General features: G+C 51.7%; 1 protein-coding gene across 11 annotated transcripts in view; it reads left to right on the forward strand.

Moving 5' to 3' along the window:
- Positions 1–19,371, forward strand: part of NLRC5 (NLR family CARD domain containing 5) — a 93,546-nt gene that overhangs the window by 47,836 nt on the left and 26,339 nt on the right. For 6 of the 11 annotated variants that reach the window (XM_019012782.4, XM_063700220.1, XM_063700222.1 and 3 more), the window contains 12 exons: positions 2,459–2,527; positions 3,328–3,396; positions 4,163–4,252; positions 4,660–4,743; positions 6,194–6,283; positions 8,140–8,184; positions 9,252–9,341; positions 10,246–10,329; positions 14,255–14,338; positions 17,482–17,571; positions 17,763–17,825; positions 18,163–18,249. In XM_019012782.4, the coding sequence (XP_018868327.3) occupies positions 2,459–2,527; positions 3,328–3,396; positions 4,163–4,252; positions 4,660–4,743; positions 6,194–6,283; positions 8,140–8,184; positions 9,252–9,341; positions 10,246–10,329; positions 14,255–14,338; positions 17,482–17,571; positions 17,763–17,825; positions 18,163–18,249 (945 nt within the window). The remainder of the gene's footprint in view (positions 1–2,458; positions 2,528–3,327; positions 3,397–4,162; positions 4,253–4,659; positions 4,744–6,193; positions 6,284–8,139; positions 8,185–9,251; positions 9,342–10,245; positions 10,330–14,254; positions 14,339–17,481; positions 17,572–17,762; positions 17,826–18,162; positions 18,250–19,371) is intronic. The other 5 variants (XM_055364298.2, XM_063700223.1, XM_055364301.2 and 2 more) reach the window with 2 other exon arrangements.

Raw genomic sequence — 19,371 nt, forward strand, 5'->3', positions numbered from 1 at the left:
CATCATGCTCTCTCTGAAGCCCTTGGAATTCCTTCTGGGCCCAGGCCTTGGGACCGGCAGAAGATGCTGCTGCTGTCCCACCCAGAACCCGTTACAGCCGGCACCCCTCTTCCTAACTGCTGCGGATATAGGCTGCTCACGGTTTATACCTCTGGAGAACTACCCTTGGCTGATAAGAACCAGAGATGCCTGGCAGGGTACAACCCCCACTTCCCCCTAACCTAGGGTGGCCAATGACAGAGGCAGAGGGCACAACTCTCCAGCCCAAACTCTCCAGTGGGACAAAGCTCCCTGGGAGACTAGGCCAAGGACTTGCTCCGTTTGGCTTCCCTCAGTCCCTTACTGTTTCTCCTGAGAGCGGACCGTCAGTTCATGACGTGCGCAACTGACAAGTGACATGCGACCCCCTACCCCACTCACAGACCCAGGCTCTGCAACTAGGGAACCCAATCCTATTTCTGTAAGTCTCGCTGTTGAGTATGGGGAGGTGAGAACAGATGATGATTAATGTCAACTCAGTTCCCACTTGGAGGAAAGCCTCATTCTCAACTCAGTAGGGCGGTCCCTGCTTTAAACACCCCTCAAGGGAGGAGAGGGAAACTGATTCACCCAAAAGGTAGATTAGGGGACCTTGGTTCACTGTATATGATGATTCAATAAAGGGTCCCTAGTGCATTCCAAGCGATGCCCTGTTCACTTCCAGGAACTTATACTAAATAAATTATCATGATTGTGCAAACACATTTAGCTGTAGGGATGTTCACCTCAGTATTGGTTATAATAGGAAAAAAAAAGAAAATAGCTGGAATGTTTAACCGAGGGATATTAGTTAGACTAAGTTACTTCCAGAGAGAACTCAGTGGAACCATAGAAAAAAAAAATGATAATATAGATGCAGTTTCAATATGGAGGGGTGATGGGGAGTTATTAAGTAAACATAAAGAAATTTCTTTAGAGACAGGATCTTGCTCTGTTACCAAGGCTGGAGTGCAGTGACACACTCATAGCTCACTGTAACCTCCAAATCCTGGGCTCAGCAATCCATCTCTCTTAGTCTCCCAAAGTGCTGGGATTACAGTCATGAGTCACTATGCCTGGCAATTTTTTTTATTTTTAGTAGAGAGAGGGTCTTGCTATATTGACCAGGCTGTTCTCAAACTCCCGAGCTCACGTGATCCTCCTGCCCTGGCCTCCCAAAGAGCAAGGATTATAGGTATGAACCACTGCACCAGGCCAAACATAAACATTTTAACTCATTATCTTAAAAGATTATAAAAGGTTATAATAAAGCTTTTCAAGATATGCAATGGCAGAAAGAATGGTATAATCTGGGCCAGGTGCTGTGGCTCATGCTGTAAACCCAGCAGTTTGGGAGGCTGAGGCAGGGGGATCACCTGAGGTCAGGAGTTCAAGACCAGCCTGGCCAATAGGGTGAAACCCCATCTCTACTAAAAATACAAAAACTAGCTGGGCGTGGTGGCGTGCACCTGTAATTCCAGCTACTCAGGAGGCTGAGGCAGGAGAATCGCTGGAACCTGGGAGGCGGAGGTTGCAGTGAGCCGAGATCATGCCACTGCACTCCAGCCTGGGAGACAGAGCAAGACTCTGCCTCAAATTAAAAAAAAAAAAAAAGAGAGAGAGCATGGTATATATAATCTGTTCCCATCAATAATGATCAAGTATTAATAATTATTTGTCATCCCTGCTTCCAGCCCTTAAAAAACTAATGTTTAGAAAGAGAATCTATAGTTTAATCCCATGTTTGTAAGACAAAAATTATTGCACTAGAAAATGGAAGGTTTGAAGAACCCATTCCAAAGGTTACCAGGGGTAATCCACACATACTTTGAGCACAGACAGAACACTGACTAGCAGAGAGAGGGGTTTCAGTCTGGGGCTAAAAGAGAGAACACAGAATGTGTTTTCTTTTAAGACTTGCCAGGAAATGGGGCTTAATTAGGCAATAGATACATTTGTGAAATATCTGTGGTAGAAAGATTTCAGCCCTCCAAAAGCTCAGAGGAAGTCAGAGGGGAGTCAGAGGAAGTGGCTGCAGCTGGAGGCAGGGGGATGGAACTTGAGAGGTCCTCCCGGGCCAGGGGTAAAAAGTGACAGGCCGGGCACGGTGGCTCACACCTATCATCCCAGCACTTTGGGAAGCAAAGGTGGGAGGATCACCTGAGCCCAGAAGTTCGAGACCAGAGTAGACAACATAGACTGTCTCTACATACTTTTTTTTAAAAAATTAGCTGGGCATGATGGCACAAGCCTGTAATCCCAGCTACTCAGGAGGCTGAAGTGGGAGGATTGCTTGAGCCCAGGAGGTGGAGGCTTCAGTGAGCCATGATTGCACCACTGCACACCAGCTTGGGCAACAGACTGAGACCCTCTCTCAAAAAGACATAGTAACAGGGAGCCAATAACCTCTCGCTTCCTCACCCCTCTTTTCTCTTCACAGCCTGCAGCACAAAACTGTGATCTTCATGTTTGCCCAGGAGCCAGAGGAGCAGAAGGGGCCCCAGGAGAGGTAGGGCCCGATTTCACCCCAACTCCATGCTCAGTCAGGGACATTCCCCTCTCTACCCTCCACAGCTGGGCAGTGCCAGTCAGTCAACTGCCAGGGTGACCTGGACAAATTCACGGAAGAGCGGGAAGTGAGCAGGCTTGGCAAAGGATGCAGCCCCAAAGGGGGAGGGTCCAAAGCCAGACCACCTCCGCCTCTCATGGTGCCTGAAAGGAGCCCCAGTGTGTAGGATATAGACAGCAGGCCAGGGCAGGAGTTGGGTAGCCAGAGGGGGATTCCGGGAGACTAGAGCCCTCCAGCCTAAACCCAGGGGATTGCCTGGCCTGTAGCTCTGGTCCTGGTCGGAACTTCTGGATCCCTTTCACACAAGGACCCATTAGGGTCCTGGATTGCCCCAGCCTAGCGCATGGGTAGAGACTCAGCTCTTTGCTCCCGGAGCCCACCCACAATCTCTTCTGTAGAGTCTGGACTACTGAAGGCTCAATTCCAGCTGGGGCTGACATCTCTGAAGCACAGATGAGGAGGAGGATGAGATTAATGATAATAGTAGTCAAGGTCAATTGAGTACTTGCCATGTATGCACCAAGCACCAAACTAAGGCAGTTCACATACAGTCTCCCATTGAGAGGCTGTGATTTGTCCAGGGTTACACAACCAGGAAGTGGAGAGGCCAAATTGGCACCAAGGTCTGATTGACTCTAGGTGGAGGATAGGGCTCGATGGTGGAAGGCCAGGCTGAGGATGGATTCTGGAGATGGCAGACATGGCCTTTGCTCAGCCTGGCCTTGGTGATGTCCCTCCAGGGCTGCATTTCTTGACAGCCTCATGCTCCAGATGCCCTCTGAGCTGCCTCTGAGCTCCCGAAGGATGAGGTACAGTGATGGCCTCCAGCCCTGTGTGTGATTCCAGCCCCCTCCCTTCCCCTGCTCAGAGCCTGCTCCCAAACCTGTGCCCAGGCCCCACGTGCTCCCTGAAGGACACCTGACCTGCTGTGTCCAGGGGTCATGGCCTGGCTTCCCTACCTCCTACCTCCCCTGCCCAGCCCACCCCAGACAGGGCTCACAAGGCAGCCCCGTCAACCACCTTCCCAAGCCCAGGAGACCCCACTCCCCTTAGCTCCCTGACCCCCAGCAGCTGAGGGATTGTGGAGACTCTGAAAAGAGGTGAAGGGGAGCACTGGGCTCCTTCTGTCATGATCCTGGTGCCTGGGCCTGGGGGCTCCCATCAGCACTCTTCCCCCCTTCTCTCTTGGTCTTTGTCTGTCCTAATCTCCCTCTGTCCCTCTGCCTGTTTCTCTCATTTCTTCCCTCTCTCATCGTGTATTTCTGTTTTATCAGTTTATTTATCTGTTATTTCAGTCTTATCTGTCTTCCTCTGATCTGCTGTCTCTCTCTGAGGTCTCTGTGCCTTGGTTTCCTTCCGTCTGTGTCTCTGCCCACCCTCTGCCTATATGTGACATCCTGTGGGTGTCGTGTGTGTTGGTCCCTCTTTGTCCGTCTGTCTAGGCGCCAGATACCTCCCAGTCCCTCCTCTCCTGCAAGCCTCATTCTCTGCCTCTGTGTCTGGGGGGTGGGAAAGCGGCTCCTTCCCGCCTCTGTTCAGTGGGGCATGCAGCACTGTGTTTTTGTCCCTGGGCAGGCTGACACATTGTGGCCTCCAAGCAAAGCACCTAGAGCAGCTCTGCAAGGCTCTGGGAGGAAGCTGCCACCTCGGTCACCTCCACCTCGAGTGAGTGGTTTGTGTGTTGGAAGGTGGGTGGGTGGGGCCAATTACAGTGAGTTAGTGTTGGTGTTTGGGTTTGGTTTTTAAGATTTAGATCAACTGTTCTTTCCCTGCTGAAGTCAGAAACCCCTTGGAGAATCTGGTGAAAGTTGTGACTCTTCCTCCCAAGATACAGATCCCCCATGTCTGACACGCTCGGAGGCTCACCCCTGGTCCCCCAGAGGTCCACGAACCTCAGAATAAGAACCTGGGGGAGACCCCAGCTGCCCATGCCAGATCTGCTGAGATCTGGCCTGGCAGCCCAGGGCTGTGTCCAGTTTCAGGAAGTTGAGTAACTGGAATGCAGGGACCACGCTGCCAGCAACCCACTCCCCACCTGCTAATGTTCTCCCCTCCCTTCTCCCCACCCCCAGCTTCTCAGGCAATGCTCTGGGGGATGAAGGTGCAGCCCGGCTGGCTCAGCTGCTCCCAGGGCTGGGAGCTCTGCAGTCCTTGAAGTGAGTAGCCCGCTAGGCAGAGCCTCTGAGGCTGGGGCAGGGGGGGAGCATTCTCTGTCCCATCCCCCTCTTTCCTGGGGTTATTGTAAAGATTAAATCAGAAAATGCATGAAAATTGCCCCTAATACAATGTAAGTGCTCGGTGAAGGCTAGCTAATAGATGATTCTTACTCAGAGAGTCTGTGACTCAATAATCCCACTTCTGATTCAAGGTTTCACTTCTGGAACCTGTCTCCGCAGCTCTAAACAGGCTTTCTGAGGCCACCCTGGGGAGGGCAGGTGTGGGTGCGAAGTATGACTAACGGCTGGCAGTTGTTATTCTGGCCCTGGGGTGCCGAGAGGGGCTGGGGCTGTTAGCTGGGGTATGGTCAGGGTAGACAGGGAGGGTTTGTACCAGAGAGGACACTCAAACAGGGTGCCCAGGGCTGCCAAGGATCCCTGAGTACCTGGCAGAGAGTGTGTAGGAGGAATCCCCAAAGTTTGCCTGCAATGGACCAGAGTTCTTGATCCCTAAATGCCCTCAGTGCTTTTGGCTCACAAAGCGCCCCCTCCTCCCAGGCACTTCTGGGCCAAAGCCAGAGGAGCCCGGGGGAGAGGTCACAGGTCCTATATTCCAGGCTGTCTCTGTGAACACGCTTTGCTGTGTGATTCTGGGCAAGTTACATCCCCTCTCCGAGTCCCTGGTTCCCAGTCAGTAAATACATCAATTGCAGGCGTGGCCTCTGTTGGTGGCTACAATCTCTGAAATGAGTGCTGGGGCCTAAGGACCCCCTGCTCACACCCTGTTTTTGTGCAATGCTGGGAAGGAAGGGAGTTGCCTTGGTTCCTGTTCAGGGCCTGCACCTGGGAAGGAAGGAAGGTCTAACCATTGCAGGCAAATTACATGAAGACTGGAGGTTTTAGTATGTCCTCATGTGACCTTCTTATTAGTATGGACTCGTGACCTGGTGCTGTGAGGGTCCACACTCGCCCTACCAGTGTCCCCGTGGGAGGGGAGTGCAGCATTAAATAGTAAATAGAAAACAATAACAAGTTGACAGGAGACCCTGAAAGAAAGGAGACACTTTGTTCCTGCTTTCTGCATAAGAGACCCTGCATTTTCGTTTTGTCCTGGGCACCACCCCTCCCTTATCAGGTGGAGAAAAGGAGGCCCAGCTCCAGCCAGAAAGCACTCCTCAGATCCATCACAGACCGAGAGACCCACAGGGTTCCCATCTCAGCTCTGTCACCAACATGTCTCATAACCTTGGGCTAGACCTTGATTCTCTCTAGGACTCTGTTTCCCCATCTCCACCATGAGGACTTGCAAGCCGTGCTCTCTGACCATCTTGGGTTCAGTGGGTTCCATCATCTGGAACCAGGGATCCCTCCCCCGCCCTGTGCCCTGACCACAAAGAGGATGTGTTTGGGTCCTGAGTGACCTCCATTGTGCCACCCCTGTGATCTCCAGCCTCAGTGAGAACGGTTTGTCCCTGGATGCCGTGTTGGGTTTGGTTCGGTGCTTCTCCACCCTGCAGTGGCTCTTCCGCTTGGACATCAGGTGAGCGTGCCTCTCCGCCCCCAGCCCTGCCCCTGTCCCCCATCCCACAGGTCATCTGCTCCCACGTGGGCCCCTTGTCCACCAGTTTCATGCCAACCTGTCATCCTCAGCACCTTGGGCAGTATCAGATCCGGAGAGCATGTGATGGGCGTCCACTGAATGAATGAATGATCAAATGAATGAATAAGTATGGCCTCACGGATGCTCAAATTTCTCCAAATTCACCATTAGAGAGTTCATTGACTCTGCCTCACTCATTCTTTGGATAGTTCTTAGAGATTTTTTTTTTTTAGGATTTTTTCTTAATTATTATACTTTAAGTTCTAGGGTACATGTGCACAACGTGCAGGTTTGTTACATACGTATACATGTGCCATGTTGGTATGCTGCAGAGACTTTTAAGAAAACTGGGGGCCAGGTGCAGTGGCTCACGCCTGTAATCCCAGCATTTTGGGAGGCCAAGGTGGGCGGATCACGTGAGGTCAGGAGTTTGAGAACAGCCTGGCCAACATGGTGAAACCCTGTCTCTGCTAAAAATACCAAAAAAAAAAAAAAAAAATTATCTGGGCGTGGTGGTGGGCCCTTGTAGTGCCGGCCGCTCAGGAGTCAGGAGAATCACTTGAACCCAGGAGGCGAAGGTTGCAGTGAGCTGAGATCGTGCCACTGCACTCCAGCCTGGGTGACAGAGTGAGACTCCATCTCAAAAAAAAGAAAAAGAAAAAAAGAAAAGAAAAGAAAACTGGGAGCTTCCTAGTTGCCACTGGGGACTCAGGGACCTGTCTTAATTGTGGGAGCTGATGAGAATATAGAAGAGGAGGCACCAGCCAGCCAAGCCACCCCAGGCACTCAGGGCACCGCATCCATGATTTTCAGGGGAGGTCTGCTTCCCTTCCCCTTCCCTAAGGACCCCCAAGAATGCGAGGTGCCACAGCATATGGACCAGGCTCAGTTACTTACCTGCTGTGAGCTCAGAGCAGGTCCCAGAGCCTCTCCAGGCCTCAGTTTCCTCATCTGTAAAATGGAGATAAGAATAATTACTGGCCTGGCACAGTGGCTCAAGCCTGTAATCCCAGCACTTTGGGAGGCCAAGACAGGAGGAGGAGGATCACCTGAGCCTAGGAGTTTGAGACCAGCCTGGACAACATGGTGAGACCCCACCATCTCTACAGAAACTTTAAAAATTAGCCAAGCATGACGGCATGCACCTACTTGGGAGGCTGAGGTGGGAGGATTGCTTAGACCCAGGAGATCGAGGCTGCAGTGAGTTGTGATCACACCATTGCACTCCAGCCTGGGCAACAGAGCAAGACTCTGTCTCAAAGAAAAACAAATGTCAGCCACAATGGCTCACATCTGTAATTCCAGCACTTTGGGAGGCTAAGGCAGGAGGATCGTTTGAGCCATGGAGTTTGAGACCAGCCTGCTCAACATGGCAAAACCCCATCTCTACAAAAAATACAAAAATTAGACAGTCATGGTGGGGCATGCCTGTAGTCCCAGCTACTTGGGAGGCTGAGGCAGTAGGATCAGTTGAGCCCGGGGAAGGTTGAGGCTGCAGTGAGCCATGACTGCACCACTGCACACCAGCCTGGGCGACAGAGCAAGACCCTTTCTTCGAAACAACAACAAAGAAGAATTTCTTACCTCATTGTTTATTGTGAGAATCAAATGAGAAATGTTGATGGTGTGTTTTGCATGTGGCTTGATACATGTAATTGTTGCTTAATCTATTCCTTGTTTGCTAAGAAAGCAGGCCACCCCAGGCCCTCCTTGCCCTGACCAGTCTGGGTTCTTGCCACTGCCAGGGAAGTTGGTCTTTGACCATTTTCAAACTGCTGCTTCCTCTCTGCTTCCAGCTTTGAAAGCCAACACATCCTCCTGAGAGGGGACAAGACAGGCAGGTGAGGAGGGAACGCTCGGGGTGGGGGAGTCCCCTCCCACTCTGGTCCCCGTCTGTTGGAGGTCCCCCCACCCCCAGACCCATGCTGACCACTCAGCTCTCAGTTAAACCACCCAAGTCCGGCACACTAGGTTTAATCACCACTTCAGTAACTACCGCCACCCCCTCCCCCCCCCCCGCCAATAAATTGTCAGTAATCAACTGCTCTGTTTTCCCCTTGGAAGGAGGCAATGCAGATGGGAGGAAGGGAGGGATATGGTTGGGAGAGGTACCAGAGCAGGGCAGGTGCCCGCAGATTGCTGCTGTGTGGGAGGAGACAGGAGAACATTTGTGCTTCTGCCTTTCGGGGAATTTTGTAGACTCACCCCTCCATACATGTCACTGCCCTTTCACGCTCTGAAGGCAGGGGCCGTTGGTGCTCTGAAAAAAAATTTTCCCTGTCTTCGCAGTAAACAACCAATACTAGTTTAGCTCTTCATGATGTTCCCGGCTGCCCTCTAGTGGGACCAGGCCTCACTTGGGAGCAGTGGCAGCGGACAGGGTGGGCCCATGTGCAGCTGGCTGGGTAGAGAGAATCACAGCTAGTGTGTCAAGAAAAGGCACTGCCATACAGATGGGCTGTCAGGAGTCAGGGGTGGCTCAAGCCTGGGTGGTCTTGCTTCTCAGGATAGGATCTCTGTTTCTGGGGAACCCCCAGGTTCTTGAAGCCCAAAGAACTGATGTACAGGGAGGCAGAAGTCATGTGATGCCAAGCAGTGGTCAGAGAGGCTCTGTCTTGGATCCTCCTGCCTGCTCACCTGGACAGGAACAAGCTGCTGGCTTTTCTAACTCAGGCTTCCCTTCCCTGAGCCTCAGTTTCCCCATCTGAACAATGAGGGACTGAGCTAGGATCTAGTGACTGCATTGTCTCTGAGATGCCTTCCAGCCCTGACTTTCCAAGTCTGGGAGTCCAATGTGGGTGATCTGAACTTTCCTTCCTAAACGATCCCCCTCCTAGGGGTATATGTGCTGGGCTGGGAGTCCGAGGGGGTGATCTGAACTTTCCTTTCTAAATGATCCCCCTCCTAGGGATATATGGGCCACTGGATCTTCGCCAGACTTCCCAGCTGCAGCCGAGTTCTTAGGGTTCCGTCAGCGCTGCATCCCCAGGAGCCTCTGGTACTGTCCCAGCCCTTCTTGTTTAGGGGTAACCATAATAGGGATGAGGTGTCAGAGGGGGCAGAGCTGGCAGGGGGCTAGGGCTGGGGATTGGGATAGAAGGAAGAGAGGGAGTTTAAGAGAAGAGGAAAAGAAACAGGCGTGGGTGTGAGGGGTGCTGGGAGTTGGGGAGCTCTGGCCCCTGAGGGGCAGCTCAGCTGGCCCATGCCCGGCATTCTCCTTGGAGAGAAGATTCCACATTTCTGTGAAGCAAACAGAGCAGCTCAGCCACTCCCTGCCTGGGGTCTCCATCTGCTCTGGGGGACACCCACTTTCCAGAAAGAAAGGGGTTGGCCTCTCTCCCCACAAATCCACTCCCCATCTGCAAGCTCTGCCGTGAGAGGCTGTGAGACCCTGACTTGGCCCCACCTCTCTCTAGGCCTCCAGGAAAGTGGAGGCAAGTGAGGCCCTGGGAAGGACATTTCAATTTCACTTTTAGCCCCAGGGCAATGGGGATCCACAGGGGGTAACAGGGAGAGGCCTGGTCAGATGTGCAGTGTTAAAATGTGAGACACTTGTGGGGCAGAGAGGGATTGCAGGGAGGCAAGAGTGGAAGCCCAGAGCGTGTTAAATGGTCAAGGTGAGTGAGGATGGTGGCCTGGGCTCTGGAGGGGGCAGTGGGGAGGACTTGGAGAGTCACTGACAAGGGCAGCTGGGAACTCAGGGTCCTGCACTGTCACTGTCAGGGCAGGAGGAATGGGGGCTGCAGGGGAGACTCAAGAGGGGAGCGAGTGCCCCACAGGGGAAGGGGCCTGTGGCCTCCCACTTAGAGTGAGGGATGCTGGGAGAAGGATAGAGCCCCTGGGGCTAGCCAGGGACCCTGGGCTTTCTCTGATTCCGTGCCCTGCCCATTGCCCCTTTGCAGCCTCAGTGAGTGTCCTCTGGAGCCCCCAAGCCTCACCCGCCTCTGTGCCACTCTGAAGGACTGCCCGGGACCCCTGGAACTCCAGTAAGTAACGAGGACACAGCCCCAGAGGGCACCATGTGGGGATCTGCCCAGTGACCTGGGAGGGGGCTTCTTGGTTAGAAGACAGGTGAGTCTTTCTCGGTTTCTTCCCACCAGCCCTGCCCCATGAGAGTCCCCTGGCCTTTGGTAGAAACTTGGCTGTCTCTCGGCAGCCCCCAGCCTTAGGCAGCGCGTGTCTCCCACTGGGAGATGCTGTGCTGGACTGGGGAAGCCTTCACCTGCACCATCCACTCAACTCAGGGCACCTGGGAGCCCTGTCCACCTCCAACCCCACCCCTGGAGCCTCACCAGGGCACCCACTTGGACCTGCCTCCATGGCTGGAGCATAGCACTTCTGAAAGCCCTTCCTCAAGGCACCCCCTCTCTCCTTGGGGTTACCACCTCACTCGCCCCAGAACATCTGGGTCTGTAACCAGAGACTGGACCTGGAATCAGGACTCTTGGCTCCAAAGAGCTTTAACTCCCCGGGCCTCAGCTTCCTCATCTGCACAGTGGATGGTCAGCCTTTCCTTTTATTGTCATTGTGGTGATTCTATTATAGTAATTACCTTAAAATAAAGAAATCCAAGACAAAACCTGCCTCACCTAAACAACCTCTTCTCTCATCAAATCCATGTTGTCCTGTGTCCACAGGACTGTCTACTCCTTGCCTATTTGCATATTCAGTTTCTACCTGTTTGCAGTCATAAACTAGCTGCATTCTAGTTTCATGCACTGTGTTTTCATAGCATCTGTGTTTTCCATTTTGCTTCAGTCTTTTTTCTTGCTTTCTAGCCCCCATCTCAAATGCCCTTCCAGCCCTTCCAACCAGATAATCCGGTTTGACCCCCTGGAGTGTGGCCTTCCCATGTCCTTCTCCAGGTTCAAACATATAACCACAAAACCATTATCAGACCTACACTATTTTTTTTTTTTCTGAGACAGAGTTTTGCTCTTGTTGCCCAGGCTGGAGTGCAATGGCATGATCTCGGCTTGCTGCCGCCTCTGCCTCCTGGGTTCAAGCAATTCTCCTGCCTCAGCCTCCTGAGTAGCTGAGATTACAGGCGCCTGCCATCATGCCTGGCTAATTTTTGTATTTTTAGTAGAGGCAGGGTTTCACCACGTTGGCCAGGCTGGTCTCGAACTCCTGACCTCAAGTGATCCACCTTCCTCAGCCTCCCAAAATGTTGGGATTACAGGCTTGAGCCACTGCACCTGGCCCAGACCTACCCTATTAATGGTAATTCCTTAAAGTTGTCCAATGGTCAGTGGTCCCTGATTGTCTTACCTGTTTTCACAGAGTATATACTGATGCCTTTTAATACTAAATTGCCACAGTACGGGACGAGCTGCAAGTTACTCCACCACACCCTTCTAGAGTCTAGATCAAGGGTGTCCAATCTTTTGGCTTCCCTGGGCCACATTGGAAGAAGAAAAAGAAATGTCTTGGGCCACACATAAAATACACTAACACTAGCGATAGCTGATGTGCTAAAAAAAAAAAAAAAATCCAAAGAAAAATCTCATAGTGTTTTAAGAAAGTTTATGAATTTTTGTTAGGCCGTATTCAAAGCCATCCTGGGCTGCATGCAGCAGGCCATGTGGCTTGGACAAGCTTGGTCTAGATTGAAATCCAAACTGCTTCTAGGTGTTGTGTTTTGTTTTGTGTAGCACTGCAGTCAGTGCTACAAAAAGCACTCTTATGTGATTTGACTGCTAAGTACCTATTGTATACCATGCACTGGGCCAGATCCTGGGAACACAAGGAGACTGGGATGCAGGCTCTGCTGGCCAAGGCAAATCATCTGCAGAGGAAGCTTAATATAAAAAGCCCACCGGCGGCCCGGCACGGTGACTCACGCCTATAATCCCAGCACTTTGGGAGGCCGAGGTGGCTGGATCATGAGGTCAGGAGTTCGAGACTAGCCTGGCCAACATAGTGAAACCCCATCTCTACTAAAAATACAAAAATTAGCCAGGCATGGTGGTGCACGCCTGTAATCCTAGCTACTCTGGAGACAGGCAGGAGACTCGTTTGAACCCGGGAGGCAGAGATTGTGGTGAGCCAAGACTGCGCCACTGTCCTCCAGCCTGGGCAACAGAGCAAGACTCCGTCTCAAATAAATAAATAAATAAATAAATAAATAAAGCCCACTGGCAGCACTGGGCGGTCTGAGCACAGGTGGGAGTTTCAGGTCCCCCTCCGTTACCTGTGGTTGGGGAAAGTGCAATAGTGAATATGAAAGCACTTTTTCAACTGTAGAGTACTGTGATCACTTGCAGGATTATTGCTATAAATAGTCATCAAGGTACTCAATGCTGAAGTCCAGTGATTCCCCGGGGTTCCACCGGGGAAGCCAGGGAAGATAGATTGTGGGGCTCCATCCCCCCTCCCTGAATTCAAGCACTGCAGGTCTACTTTGCCTGTGTACACACGGGCATACCATGTGGGATGTGGTAAAGAGTAAAGATTCCATTGCTTTAAAAAAAAAAAAAAAGGAGGGTGTAATCACCTCCTTTGCCAACCAGAGCCCATGGTGTATTTGGGGGTCTGGTGGGACACTATACGGGATGTGTTTCTGGAAAGGCCACCCTCAATAAAGGCCCCAGTCCTGACTGTGCCTCAGGGGCCCATGCCCAGTCCCTGGGGCAGAAAGGGTAGAGTTGGGCCTCCAGCCTGGGCCCTGGCAGAGGCTCCAACATGAGGCTGCTCCTCCCGCCCTACCCTGCCCCCCAGCTCACTGAGCCAGTTGATGTAGGGTCCCTGTACTCCATGCCTCCCCTCCAAACAGCCAGAGGAGAAAGCAGCAGAGAGGGGCCAGGCCCTTGGAGGCCCCGGAGAGGGGAGAGGGCAGCCTGCAGAGGATGAAGGAACAGAAAGAGAGGAAGGGGAAGGTGGAGAAGGCAGAAGGAGAACATAGTAGAGGTCTGCGGGGGTTGGGAAGTGGCTCCAGGCCCCCCAGGAAGGGGCTGTATGTAAACCCCAGGGAACTCAGAGTCTTGAGTTGTCCTGGTCCTCCATCTAGAGCAGAGACAGCAAGGCAGGTATCTGGAGTTTCTCCTAAATGCACTGGGTTCTGACGAATTATCTGAACAATGATGAGCTGGTTGATCTGGTGTTAATGGGCAACTAGAGACCCAAGCCAGTCCCTGTCTCCTTCGCTGACCTGTTGTATGCTGAGTTTCCACTGTCATATCCACTCCTCTGGGTTAAGGCAGCATTGTTTTCCTTTATTTTTTATTTTTTTATTTTTTTGAGATAGAGACTCGCTCTGTCACCCAGGCTGGAGTGGAGTGGTACCATCTTGGCTCACTGCAACCTCTGCCTCCCAGGTTCAAGTGATTCCCATGCCTCAGCCTCCTGAGTAGCTATTACTACAGGTGTGCACCACCATGCCTGGCTAATTTTTTTTTTTTTTTTTTTTTTGTAGTGGAGGTGGAATTTCACCATGTTGCCCAGGCTGGTCCCAAACTCCTGACCTCAGATGATCCACCCACCTCAGCCTCCCAAAGTGCTGCGATTACAGGCATGAGCCACCATGCCCAGCCGCATTCTTTTCTTAACAAACATGTTTCGCAGAACACTAACCTTCATGGCCCTTAAAAATTAATTCTGCTAGTCCATTTAGTTTGGGGAAAAGTCTGCTGTAGCTCCTTGGAAATTCATAATGCACAGCAGCCTATCGCAGCCTCAGAGAAGCCCTGCAGCAAACAAAACCATTTAATTTGGCTTAACCCTGTATTTCCCAAACTTAAAAGACCTTCCTCTTCTTCTAGCCTCACAGATAACCCATGGACCCAGTGCTGGGAGGGAAGGTTTCAGGTGACCCTGGTTAGGTCCCATCTCCAGAAGGCTCTGGCTACGAGGCCGTGCTCCCTGCTTTCCTGGAAGGTTTCCCCCACCTCATCCACCTGCTTTGTTTCACAGATTGTCCTGTAAGTTCCTGAGTGACCAGAGCCTGGAGACTCTGCTGGACTGCCTACCTCAACTCCCTCAGCTGAGCCTGCTGCAGTAAGACGAGAGTTTTTCCTATTTCCCGGTTCCTTGTGCTTGTGTTTCTAAGGCTCCTCCATGGCAAAGCTGTACCTGCCCTCTAACCCCTCAACCCCCCGCCTTTACCCCCTCCAACCCCCTCTACCCGCTCCATTCTTTCCTTAGGTTGTTTTATCATTTTACCTGGCACAACTGGGGACTCCAATCTGCTTCCAGCTCCACCCTAATACTTTGTCAACCTCAGGGGGCGTCGTTTGCCTCCTCAGCGTCTCAGTTTCCTCATCTGACAAATGGGATTAATATTCCCCGCCCATTCCCCCAGAGTTGGGACTCAAATAAGTTATTCTAAAATCACCTTAAGAAATGGAAGATCTGTGACAAATGAGCTGTCCAACTTCTCCCCACCCACGGAGGGTCACCCACTCGTAGAAAGGGGCTGTACAGATGTAGGTCCTGTACTTATCACATGCTGCTTTTTAAAGGTCACCGTCAAACTCTGCAAAAAGGGAATTTAAGCAGAATTCCCCCAAAGTATTAAAACTATTTTCTAATTTCAGCTCAGACTGGTTAGAATTTTAAAAGTATTTAGGCCATGTGTGGTGGCTCATGCCTGTAATCCCGGCACTTTGGGAGGCCGAGGCGGGCAGATCACCTGAGGTCAGGAGTTTGAGACCAGCCTGGCCAATGTGGTGAAACCCCATCTCTACTAAAAATACAAAAATTAGCCCGATGTGGTGGTGGGTGCCTGTAATTCCAGCTACTTGGGAGGCTGAGGCAGGAGAATTGCTTGAACCTGGGAGGCGGAGGTTGCAGTGAGCCGAGATCGCGCCATTGCACTCCAGCTTGGGCGACAAGAGTGAAACTCCATCTCAGAAAAAAAAAAAAGAAAAAAAGAAAAAGAAAGAATTTTAGAAGGATTTACTTTAAACAGTCTTCTAGCGGTGGGAGGCGGGGTGGGAAGCAGCTGCAGCTAAGATGAAAAAATACAACAGGAAAGTAAATCATAATGTTAATAACATCAGTGCAAAGGCTGGGGCTCTCTGGGATGTCTGAGATGGCTCGCATCACCTCCAGGATCTCGCTTATGCTTGGGTTTTATCTGGGAGGGAGGGAGGAGACGTGACAACATTCCAGGGGCAAGTACAGCCCAGCTCACAGCACCCCATGGCACCCTGTAATAGTCCCACCCTGCCCGGAGATAATGAGTCAGAAAGGACTCCTTTGGACATAAAAGGTGGCAGGTTAAAATTGAACAGGTTGGAAACCTCAGACCGGAGAGGAACTTCTCTTTGCCTAAATCACACAGCTTCACCCCTGACTCCTCGTCCGCCTTTGGAGTGGCGTGGCCAGCCTGACCCCTTGCCAGGGTTTAAACTTTGTAGTACTCAACCTGTAGTGCTTGTGCCCCTACTGTGGGCCAGGCATTGTGTGACGACACAGCAGAAAAAGTTGACCATGTCCTTATCTTCTTGGAGCTCATCTTACAATAGTGGGAGCTGAAAAATAAGTAAAGTAAAATCAAATAAGATGAACTTAGCCAGTGATAAGAGAATTTTCTCGGGATGTGGTGAAGAGTGGCTGGAGAGGTGATTTAGATGATGGCAGAAGTCATCAGGGAACATCTCTGAGGAGGGATGCTGAGCTGCGACCTAAAGGAAGAGAGAGAGCTCGCCTTGTGAAGAGCAGGAAACTGCATTCCAGGCAGAGGGAACAGCAAGTGTGAGGCCCTGAGGCATGATTAAGCTTGGTGGGCTCCAGGAACAGTGCGGAACCGAGACAGCCAGAGCACAGTGACTGGCAGGGACAGTCCTAGGAGAGGAGGAAGAGAGAGATGGGCTCGGGTTGGGGTGCATGGGGCCTGGCGCCCATGGGGAGAGTTTAGACTTTTGTTCCTGGGAACATGAAAGGGAGAGGAATAATTTGGGTTTTCTTTCTTTCTTTTTTGTGGGGGAGGGTGGGGACAGGGTCTCGCTCTGTCACACAGGCTGGAGTGCAATGGCGCAATCTCGGCTCACTGCAACCTCCGCCTCCCAGGTTCAGGCAATTCTTGTGACTCAGCCTCCCAAGTAGCTGGGATTACAGGCGTGCACCATCATGCCCAGCTAATTTTTGTATTTTTAGTAGAGACAGAGTTTAACCATGTTGGCCATGCTGGTCTCAAACTCCCGACCTCAAGTGATCCGCTCGCCTCGGCTTCCCAAAGTACTGAGATTACAGGCAGGAGCCACTGCACCCGGTCCTCATTTGGGTTTTCAAAAGTTCAGTCTGAGTGCTGGGTAGAGAATGGATTGGGAGATATGAGTGGAAATGAGAGTGGGAAGAGATGTGTGCAGCAGGGTGAAGGGTGCTGGGGGCTGATCACTGCTGGGGTGGGATAGAAGTTGGTAGACTCAGGGTGGATCTTGAGAGTGGAATTTACAGACAAGCTGATAGGGGGATTACTGGATGAGGCAAATGGAGGTGCTGAGGCTGCCTCTGAGGGCAAAGTGGACCCATCTCACTTTCTCTAAGGCAGTGGTTTGCAACTGGGGGTGATTTTCACCCTTGGGAGTCATTTGGAAATGTCTGGACATATTTTTGGTGGTCATGACTGCGGGTGAGGGGTGCTGCTACTGGCATCGAATGAATAGAGATCTGGGATGCTGCTAAACATCCTATAGGGCACAGGAGAGCCCACAACAAAGAATTATTGGACCTCACATCTCAATAGTGCTAAGGTTTAAAAACTGTGTCCGAAGGGCCTGAAGCTTTCCACTCTCTGTGAGGAAGGACTTGCCTGTGAAATCTGTGCTTGCAGGTAAAAACAATAGTAATAATAACAGCAAGCACATGTCCCATGCCCGGCAGTGCACCTGCATGATGTAATTAAATCCTCATATACCTCGAGAGTCATACATGACAAGTCTTGATTTCTAGATAAGGAAACTGAAGCTCAGAGAGGTGAAGTCACTTGTCCAAGGTCACACAGCCAGTAAGCAGAACTGGGACTCAAATCCAAATCTGCCTGACCCTCAGCCCTATTTGTGCCTCTTGATCCCCTGCCTGCTTCCCTATTGCCTTGCTGAGCTGCTAGCCCTCCCCACCCTCCCTTTCCTTACCCTCCAGCCTAGCCAGGTTCCTTGTCCACTCATCTTGCCGGATCTACCCCCTTTCCTTTTCAGGCTGAGCCAGACGGGACTGTCCCCAAAAAGCCCCTTCCTGCTGGCCAACACCTTAAGCCTGTGTCCACGGGTTAAAAAGGTGGATCTCAGGTGGGCATTCCCCTGGGACAGCCAGGACTAGTCCTGAAGGGTTGCGCCTGGAGTCTGGTGGGTATGAGGGGGTAGGATGAAGACAGTAGGACCCAACTAGAGGCTGGGCTTCCGGAGGAGGGGTGCTGGCCCCGTGGGGGCATCCTGGGGCTGTGGCCACAGCTGTCTGACCCAGGTGCTGTCTGATCCAGGTCCCTGAACCATGCAACTTTGCACTTCAGATCCAACGAGGAGGAGGAAGGCGTGTGCTGTGGGTAAGCCCCTTGAACCATGCCTAGGCAGCTAATTGATGTTGGGGACCAGTAGATCTGCCTCCTGGGTGGCCAGAGCGGTATGCAGACTGCCTACCACAAAACATTCCCCTGGAACAACCCTGCAGAGGGACTTGTTTCACCCAGCATGAAGAAACACAGGTCTGGGTGGGATCTACTGTGGGGGTGGGAGCAGTGGATTCTGGACACTTCTAGAGGGTCCAAGCTTGAGTGGAGACCCACCTGGAGCTCAGAGGCTGTGCCCTGGGCTAGCCAGGGTGGAGGTGGTCTCAGTGGCCAAACGCCCCATCCCCTGCTTGTCCCCTTTACCTCCGTCCAGCAGGTTCACAGGCTGCAGCCTCAGCCAGGAGCACGTAGAGTCATTCTGCTGGTTGCTGAGCAAGTGTAAAGACCTCAGCCAGGTGGAGTAAGTTGAGGGAGGAGGAGGAAGGAGAGGAGCATGGACGCATGCCTGAGGGGCACTGGAGGGGGTATGAGGGTCCGTGTGTGCACATACACTCATGTGTGCCTGCCTACACCTCTCAGGACCAGCTGTCAGGGATGCCTGGGACTTTGGGTCACATACCCAAAGCTTCCCTGAATCAATTTTCTCTCTCCCGCCCCCACTCACGCCATGGTGGAGCTAGTTCCATGGTGTGCCCTCTGACTTGGGCAGCCCTCAGCCTCAAGTATGTGCAAGCTCTGCTGGCAGATGGGGGCTAAAACGCAGGATTCATTGTTGGCCCAGCCGGTGGTTAAAAGTACCAGATGATTCTGCCTGAGGAGGGACACAGAGCCAGCCAGGGTGGGGTCTTGAAGTCTCTTGTATTGTTGAGATGTGGTATCCGCGTGGCCTGTCTTGGATATTCAAATAGTCAGCCCCTGCATGGGTGGAATAATAATAGCTAACACCTACTGAGCACTTTCTCCACTGTTCTAAGTGCTTGACATGTTCTTTTTATCTTTCCCATATCCCTGGATAGTAGTATTGTTCTCATTTTACAGATGAGGGAACTGAGGCACAGAGAGTGTAAGAACTTGCCCAAGGTCACACAGCTAGTAAAATGCAGAGTCCCTGTTCACACGCATTGGGAATCCAGCCTAGGACCAGTGGGAAATAGAGAGAGCAGTCCGCCAAAAATGCCACACAATTTTCATTTCTGTTGTGATGTGGCAGAGAAGAAAAATGTGACTGATAAAATCATGGATTTCTTTTTTTTTAAGACCTGGGGTCTCACTCTGTTGCCCAGGCTGGAGTGCAGTGGTGCAATCATAGGTCACTGCAGCCTCCAACTCCTGGGCTCAAGCGATCCTCCCACCTCAGCCTCTGGAGTAGCTGGGACTACAGGCACACACCAACATGCCTGGCTAATAGTTTAGTTTTGTAAGAGATGAAGTCTCACCATGTTCCCCAGGTTGGTCTCAAACTTCTGAGCTCAGATGATCCTCAGCCTCCCAGGTTGCTGAGATTACAGGCATGAGCCGCTGTGCTTGGAATGTATTTTAAAGAGGTATGAATAAGAAATATGTCTTTGAGATTTTGTTTTTC

The sequence above is a fragment of the Gorilla gorilla genome, chromosome 18 (assembly GCF_029281585.2).
Source record: "Gorilla gorilla gorilla isolate KB3781 chromosome 18, NHGRI_mGorGor1-v2.1_pri, whole genome shotgun sequence".
NCBI lineage: Eukaryota > Metazoa > Chordata > Mammalia > Primates > Hominidae > Gorilla > Gorilla gorilla.